This window comes from Alosa alosa, chromosome 15 (genome assembly GCF_017589495.1).
Source record: "Alosa alosa isolate M-15738 ecotype Scorff River chromosome 15, AALO_Geno_1.1, whole genome shotgun sequence".
NCBI lineage: Eukaryota > Metazoa > Chordata > Actinopteri > Clupeiformes > Clupeidae > Alosa > Alosa alosa.
Window position 1 is genome coordinate 32,606,636 of NC_063203.1, and position 8,997 is coordinate 32,615,632.

At 43.2% G+C, this 8,997-nt stretch overlaps 1 protein-coding gene across 1 annotated transcript in view; it reads right to left on the reverse strand.

Annotated features, from left to right (window-relative positions):
- Positions 1–601: 601 nt before the first annotated feature.
- The window catches only part of fat3a (FAT atypical cadherin 3a), a 24,397-nt gene continuing 16,001 nt past the window's right edge, over positions 602–8,997 (reverse strand). The window contains exons 11-12 of the mRNA XM_048264096.1: positions 6,294–6,329; positions 602–4,152 (exon numbers count right to left, since the gene is read on the reverse strand). Of these exons, the coding sequence (XP_048120053.1) occupies positions 3,617–4,152; positions 6,294–6,329 (572 nt within the window). The 3' untranslated portion in view covers positions 602–3,616. The remainder of the gene's footprint in view (positions 4,153–6,293; positions 6,330–8,997) is intronic.

Sequence of the window (8,997 nt, forward strand, 5' to 3'; positions counted from 1 at the left end):
CTGCCCCTTGTCGTTTATGCTTTACTCCTGTTTTTCGGCGGGTTTTGATGGTTTTTGCATGTAACTTTTGACTTGTATGTCTGATTTTCCAAAATGAGGTACTGTTGGAATCCTTGAATGAAGCCGGGTTCCATGCCCCTGATCAAACCCACTCTTGCAGTTCCTCGGAGATGCAATTCTAGTTTTATTCAGTCATTCAAACATTATTGAGGTAAGCTTGTTTTTTTTCAGGCTACGTTCACAAATGTCACTCATTGTATTTTTGAAAGATGTTACGTCCAAAACACACCCATGACTGATTAAGAAACAGAAGAACAACCCTTTTGAACAATGCATGCGGTCTCTGATCCCAAAATCACACCGTTAAATTAGCAAATGTGGACTGGACACACTAGGTGTTTCAGATCGCTAAAATACACATTCGTTATGAAACACACCCATGCTTCAGTAGACACTTCTAACACACACACTTACACCACACAACAACCAAACACATTAACGCTGCAAACACACACACACACGCACACATACTCTCAGACTAACTCACACACAGTCCTATTCACTTACACTCACACGCACACACACATTAAGAGGCTACCTGTTGAGTTAAACTGTTTATTTAATTTCTGTTTAAAAAACATTTGATCTGTCCCGACACGCCCTCAGAGTACAGAACTTACTGGAAGCATTCAGAAAGGGATCAGAGAAAGTGTGTGTGTGTGTATAAGTGTAAGTGTGTGTGTGTGTGTGTCTGTACAAGTGTGTGTATTTGTATGAGTGTGTGTGTGTGTGCCTCCCTGCAGATGTATTGGTATAAACTCTGCTCTGGGGTCTATTTACACTGTACAATCAGTCTAAAGAAACACAACTATACACTATCAGCAACGTCACAATGCAGTCCCCTATCACACACACACACACACAATCTCTCTCACACATACACACCCACACCCACACACACTCCTGCCTGAGTTTAACTCCACCCTAGTCTCCTGTGACAACATGCTTCTCTCTTCCAAGTCTCTTCCAAGTCTCTCTCTCCATCCCCCCTTCCTCTCTTCCTCTAAGTCTCTCTCTCTCTCCATCCCCCCTTCCTCTCTTCCTCTAAGTCTCTCTCTCTCTCTCTATCCCCTCTTCCTCCCTTCATTTCTCTTTCTCTGTTTCTCTCTATGGTCAAGGTCTCTCTCACTCACACACACACACACTCACTCACACACACACTCACTCACACACACACACACACATTGTGACTGGACGGGGGACTCCGCTAGAGACGTCTTATTACCCCAGAGACTCCGCTAGAGACGTCTTATTACCCCAGAGACTCCGCTAGAGACGTCTTATTACCCCAGAGACTCCGCTAGAGACGTCTTATTACCCCAGAGACTCCCAAGTAAGCTCGCTAGAGACGACTTATTGAGACTCCCAAGTAAGTGCGCTAGAGTTGATTTCGTTTACAACACAACAGCTTCCAATGGAGAACCACGTCTGTTATACGAGATATTAATAGCGAAATAACTTTAAAAGACAAACAGAAAACAGCAATTGAAGCATTTGACATCCTCAATTTTGTGAGCGGGGTAAATTGGAGCTTCCAGGCTGGGTTAAAAAATGACCCATTATCAAATCCAAATGGCGTGTGACCAGACATAAATTCCAGTAAGACTACAAAGCAGCGTTGCAAAAGCACATGTGTGTTAACAAAATAACATAAAAATACAACGTGCTATAAATAAATGAAACATAAGAATTAATTAAATAATAGCAAGAATAACTTTATCATCAGGCTACCCATCTCTACCTTCTATCGTTACCCTCACTGCTGTCTAGTCTAATCAGGATGACCACCAATCTCACAGGGTCTGGAGTAGGATGACATTACAAATTGTATAGAGGATTCTGGCTTATTGTTCCCATAACAACCAGAATGGAGATATTAACACTGCCATTTTGGGAGTCAAAAAATGTAGGAGTCTAATAGCGATACGCCTGCGATTGAATCCAAGTTTGCTTCATTGAGTATTTTAAATAACCTTGTGCAAGGTGATCGACATCCTAGACCTCAAGTAAGATACTGTGACACTAACTTTTTAGTTAACACCACGTCTTAATACACGCATGACCATTAAAGCTTAAGAGTTTGAAGACTATTTTCTGGCTGGACTAACGTAGTCTACTCAGTCCTAAATAGTGCTAGGCCTAGTCTTCCGCAGGCTACATGGTTATGGTTATGTGACATGGTTACATAACCACATTATTGAACATGACAGGCAGTAGCCTACAGGAACAAACAAAATACGCGCCTAAGTGCCTGGACGAGTCGACGTGAGGGGCTGTTAGCGAAGATGAAGTTGAGGGGCTGTTAGCAAAGATGAAGTTGCATCCAAAGCTGGCAGTGCCTGGGCTACGGGTCCTTCCAGCGAACTGTTCCGTGTTGTCTGCAGCTGTCTGCGTCTGCAGCTAACGTAGCTAACATGGCTAACGTAGGCCTGTCATCGGGAGCTACTCTGATTTTCAAGTGAAATCTGGATTACTATTTTTTCGGTTGATAAAACTGACATAGTGTTGACTAAGCTACTATTATGAACTGGCTTTTTAGTTCTAGTTCATAGTAGCCTAGCCTAGCGTAGCCCACTATCTTTACAAATGAAACAGGCTATGAGGCTATCTAACTCATCTTACATCAAACTTGGATTGGCATAAACTCTGAAAGACGATATGCAAGTTTACTGGATATCTGAGGGAGTTTCTGCACAGAGAGAAGAAAGATGAGGACAGAACAGCTGAACTTGTGAACGTCAGCTCAGCTGGCTAGCTAGCAGCTAGCTACCTCACATACACACACACACACACACACACACACATACAGTACATACACACACACACATACATACATACCAACTTGCATAGCTCCTGTCCAGGATGACTTCTTCCTCCTTTCTCTCTTTCAAATGTGATATTGCTTTTCTCTCTCTCTCTCTCTCTTTTTCTCTCTCTCTCTCTTTCTCTGAAGCTCAAATGTGATATTGCTTTTCTCTCTCTCTCTCTCTTCTTCCTCCTCTCTCTCTCTCTCTTTCTCTGAAGCTCAAATGTGATATTGCTTTTCTCTCTCTCTCTCTCTCTTCTTCCTCCTCTCTCTCTCTCTTTCTCTGAAGCTCAAATGTGATATTGCTCTTTTAGCTGTTAAGAAATACGGCAGTGATCTCTCACATACACACACACACACACACACACACACACACACACACACACACACACACACACACATGCACCTCGGACTCTTCACTCAGGGGACTGCTCACAGCCATGCAGTCACATGACTAGGTCACATGACCAAAGTCGCTTCCTGTGCTTTAACAGTTGGCCACACCCACTTAATTTTTGCCATTTATTAAGAGAGGAATTTGGGGGGCCGCAGTTCATTAGTGTGTCTGTGTGTGTGTGTGTGTGTGTGTATGTTTGAATGTTTGTGTGTGTGTTTGTGTGCGCTTGATTATGTGTGTGTTTGTGCATGTTTGAGTGTTTGTGTGTGTGTGTGTTTGTGTGTGTGTGCGCTTGAGAGTGTGTGTGTGTGTGTGTGTGTGTGTGTGTGTGTGTGTGTGTGTGTGTCTGTCTATCACACTTCAGTCTGTTGTTGTGACTCTTCTAGACTGTCTGTCTCCGAGTCACCATAGACACAGGGGGCGGAGACATCGGAAGCTGAGGAGGCGTTGATTGACAGCCTGACTGACATCTGATCCTCAAGGTCCTGCCTTCCCAAAACTCCGCCCACAAATGTGCAAAGCTCCTCCCCTGTGCTGGGCCCGTCTGTGAGTGGCGGCTGGTGTGGAGGCAGGTATTGGCTGGGATGGAACTGTGGGCGGGCCTTCTGCCCTCTGCTCAGAGTGGTGTCCGTGGAAACCGGCTGACTGGCAGGCGAGCTGTCATAATGGTCAGAGGTGATTGGTGGAGAGAGGTGTAACTCCTCCCCCTGTGGAGGTGGAGTCTCACTGTCTATGTCATAAGCCCCACCCAGGTAGTAGTCCGTCTCTAAGTCTGCCCCCACACCCATCGTCATGGTGACTGAGGTGTCTGCACTCTCATAGGCTGAAACTTCTTCAATATCCGGCAGGCGTGAGCTTGGCATCCAATCAGACGTGTCCCAGTGATAGACTGCACAAAACAAAGACAGGAGTGTTACACACACACGTTCTATGACATACCAGAAGTGTGTACACGTACAGACACACACACACACACGTTCTATGTCATGCCAGAAGTGTGTACACACACACACATACACACACACACACACATGTTCTATGTCATGCCAGAAGTGTGTACACACACACACACACAGCGTTACGGTGTGCAGGCACGAGTGCAGCATCCAGTCAGATTTGTTCTAGTGAGGCAACGCACACACACACATGCACTCCCACACACACACGCGCACTCCCACACACGCTCCCACACACAAGCACACCAACACACACTAGTGCTGGGCGGTATACCGGTGTATATTTTCGTTATGAAATGATTTTTTTTTTATATACCACCATACCGGTGTATTTGATTACACAATGTTTGGAACACTGCGCCGCGCGACAGTGTTTCAGACGGGACTTTTTTCACACACACGCATGGTGCCACTGCGAGGCATAGTGAGGGTAAACACAAAACACCATTAGTTTTTCCCCTGAAGTATGACCCTTAATTTCTCCTTAGGTAGGGGGTTTATTTAAGGGTTTTGCACAGAATACCTTAAATTGTTTCTTTAGTTAAGGAAAAACGTTAAGGGATACTCCATTGAAAAGGATTTACCGTCACGAAAATTCTATTGAGATTGTTCAACAGCTGTAACTAGCTGGCCAGTAGGTGATGTTGTTAGTTAGCAATCCACTGAACACAGTGACGTTTAATGTTCATCTCACCTTAAGAATATTCACTGAAATTATCCAGGCAGCAAGTAAAGCATGTTGTCTATGGTTATAGACATGCACTGAGCAATACTAGCTGGCTAGTTAGAAATGATCCTGACTGTCATCAGTGCACCAAAACAAACTTTTTTGTTAATGTTTTGCCTAGCGAACCGAACCGAAGCTCATGGCAGGCTAAGACATCCACATCCATATGAAGTTAACGTTAGCCTACCACTAACGTCATGTAAACCACACAATAACAATAAGGCATGTTTCTGATAGGTCTATTTGACAGAGTAAGCATATTAGCAGAGAGGTTTTATTTTAAATTGTATAATTTTCAAAAAAGTATAATTATTGCAAGTTGCACTACTTTTTGTATTGGTTTGATACAAGATGTTGTAAACAGCATCATTTTCTGGGGCCATGCAAAACTGCATTACCACTAGTGTGGACTTATTCTACATCATGACAGTAAAATAGACCATCCTTAGTCAATGTACTGCAGCAATTCCTCTCTCAACCTGTAGAAAATGCTGAACATCTGATTATGCATGGGGGAAAATAATACCGTCATATACCGTGAAACCGTAAGAATTTTGAAAAATACCGTGATATACATTTTTGGTCATATCGCTCAGCACTAACACACACACACACACACATATGTACGTACGCTCCCACACATGCTCACACACCAGCACGCACACACACACACACACACACACACACTTTTAGTGTCTTTTACTGTTCATTTTAGTCATGTGGATTTGTTTTTTTTTTCATCCTGTTTATGTTTATGTTGTGTGTGGGACTACTGGGACCTTGAATTTCCCCTTGGGGATCAATAAAGTATCTATCTATCTATCTATCTATCTACACATACACACACACACCTGCACACACACACATGGGAGCTAGTAACAGATGAGGGGTCATGCTCCATCATGCTGTAGTGTGCCATGCTACGACAGCCTGAAAGACAATGGTCATCACTATGGCAACAAGAATCATCATCATCATCCACATCATCAGTTCATCACTAGAGAACAGAAAGCTGGAATGTGGCACAAGCATATGACATGAATCACAGAAGCGCAGGGACACACACACACACACACACACACACACACACACACACACACACACACACTTGGGGTTGTGTGTTATAGCAATCCACAATGGAGGCAGGCAAATACACACACACACACAGTACAAAGGAGAGAGAGCGAGACAGAGAAAGAGGGGAGAGAGGGAGGGAGAAGAAAAGAGAGAGAGGGAGGGAGAGGAGAGAAAGAGAGAGGGAGGGAGAGGAGAGAGAAAGAGAGAGAGGGAGGGAGAGGAAAAGAGAGAGAGGGAGGGAGAGGAAAAGAGAGAGAGGGAGGGAGTCACCTCTGTTGTATGTCTGATTCTGGTCCATAACAGACACTAGTAAGAGTGGAGCACACAGAGAAAGAGAGAGAGAGACAGATCACTACATGAAACACACAAACACACACACACACACACACACTAGGGGTCGACCGATATGGCTTTTTCAGGGCCGATACTGATACCGATTATTACTAGTCAATGAATGCTGATAACTGACATTTTGAACCTATATATCTGCTGTAAAAAAAATGGCCACTGTCCACACATACATTGACCCATCATCAAATGCTATGCTTGACCTCTTATGGAAGCCTTGGCCCATCATCAAATGCTTGACCTCTTATGAAAGCTAAGACCTAGTAGAATTATCAGAAACGGTCAGACTGTGTGATGTAATACACAACAGAGTGTAACTGTGTTTTAGCAGATTCATGTGAAATGATGCTTTTTTGATTCTATGACAGTCACTGCCATGCAATCTATAGACTTATTACAGTTTTTTTGAACGCTGAAACACTTTGAAGTACAGCTAGTTGTAGTGAAGGGGCAGAATGAACAAGAAACTCAAGAGGGTTAGCTTTCATTTGACACCAAGATTATGCTTCTACTCAAAAGTGTTCTTGTGTAGTAAGTTTTATTGTCTGTATGAATTTTTGGTAAAAAGGTCCTTTTGCATTCTTTTTTAAGACGGTTTTCAGGGGCGTTTTTTAGGGTTCTTGCGGTAACATCGTATGTCATCGGAATGGTCTACTCCTCTGCTACAGGGACATCCAGGTCTCATCTTCGAGGCTTGCTGAAGGCTTGAGTTATTGTCAATCAAAGCTGGGGTGCCTGATTGACAGCTTGTTTGCCCAATTCCCTGCGGTAGATCATATCTTGAGAACCATCGCTCTATGCAACCGGGAGAGCCTTGTGAATACGCTGATCAATCCAACATTGTAATGGCACAGATATTACAAAGACAGATACCGCATTGTCCGTCGAGTTCTATTAGATGGCATACGGCCTCCATATTGCTCAGGGCAACACTTGCCAGGAATCAGAGGCACCTGTGTGATGTCCAATCAGAGACACCTGTCTGATTTCCAGTCAGAGTCACATGCTCCTCTGTTGGCCTCCAGTGAACGTTGCCCCAACCAAGATGGCGACGCTATTTGATAGATAGTTTGATAGATAGATAGATAGATACTTTATTAATCCTCAAGAGGAAATTCAAGAAAAGACACGGAGCTACCTCGACAGGCTGCCTCTTTCGAAGGTGCCGGAACCGGAACAGTAATTTACGTACGTTCTGGAGCCCAATGCGGCATCTAGCTTTCTAATATCTATGTTCTGGAGCCCAATGCGGCATCTAGCTTTCTAATATCTATAGGCAATAGAGCTCAACAGTCCCAGAAGAAAGAATCAAATTCAATTTCTCTATTGAGAACTGGATTATAAACCATAAAATCATAACCGTCCATGGTAGACTTAAAACCATCTATGACATGACTAAGCAATTGTATATACTCATATAGACACCAAAAGTTCATGGGGCATCTAAAATCCTAACGTGTAAAAGGAGAGCCTTTGATTGGTAGAGATCACCGTTGCCATGGAAATGTTTATGCCTTAATTCCCACACTTTCGTAACCTGCTGGAATCAAAGATGGATGCCGAGGCTGTCATAAGCGATGTGTATCATCCGAGGCTGTTATAAGCGATGTGTATCATCCGATGAAAACTGATTTTCCCATCTTGGAAGTTGAATTTACTCAATGGAAAAGGTGGTAAGTTAGTCATCTTGTTGTCTTTCATTCAAACTATCGTCAAGCTGGTGGGACAAGTAGTTCCCTCGCACAGAAATGAAAATATGTACACAGTACATGCCATAGCTGGTCAGCCAAAGTTCTAAAACTCTTTATCTGGATTTTTCCAGACAGCAATGGGAGAAATTAATGAAATGGAGCATTTCCTGGACGCGTTTTCACCAGGAAAAACGACTGATTTTTCATAATTCCTGGGTTTTGTAAGAGCTGGATTATACATTTATGAAACGTATTATGAGTAAAACAACATGGATATTTCATTGCTTTGGGTTCTAAGCAACATTTTATTATATTTTATGAAATATTGCAAAAAGTATCGCTAAGATAACCGCATCCAAAGTTGGCATGGTTCTTCTGTCACGATCATACCTGTCAACATTTAGCTTCCCAAAAACGGGAGACAGGATTTTTTTTTTGGGGGGGGGGGGGGGTCAGTGTTTATACGGATCTGTGTTTGCATATTTAATACGCTTCATACCATGTTTCAACACTGCATTTAGGTCGTTGTTTTACCTTACCTTTACCTTACGCATGCCAGTTATGTATCCACCAGCTGCCTGTCTGAGGGCACAAGTTTAGTGTATCAACAACACTCAATAACAGTTTATGTGATGTGTTAATCAATTCAATTCCCAACAATTTCACAACAGCTAGTTCTGGAGTAGGCTATTCAACTAGCCCGCTTGCTTCTGACGAGACTCAGGCTACTGGGCACCCGGCCTTATTTGGGTTTTGGGTTGCCAGGTTTTTAGCCTATGACAAAGCGGTTGAAATTGAAACTAAGTGATCGTGGATGTGTAGGGTGTATTTCATACACAATTTGGCAACCTGAATGGATCAATGATTTTAAAATGAAGTTTAATGGCCATGCAAATTACGGGGAGTTTTCGGAGAAATAACAAAAGCGGGGAGGG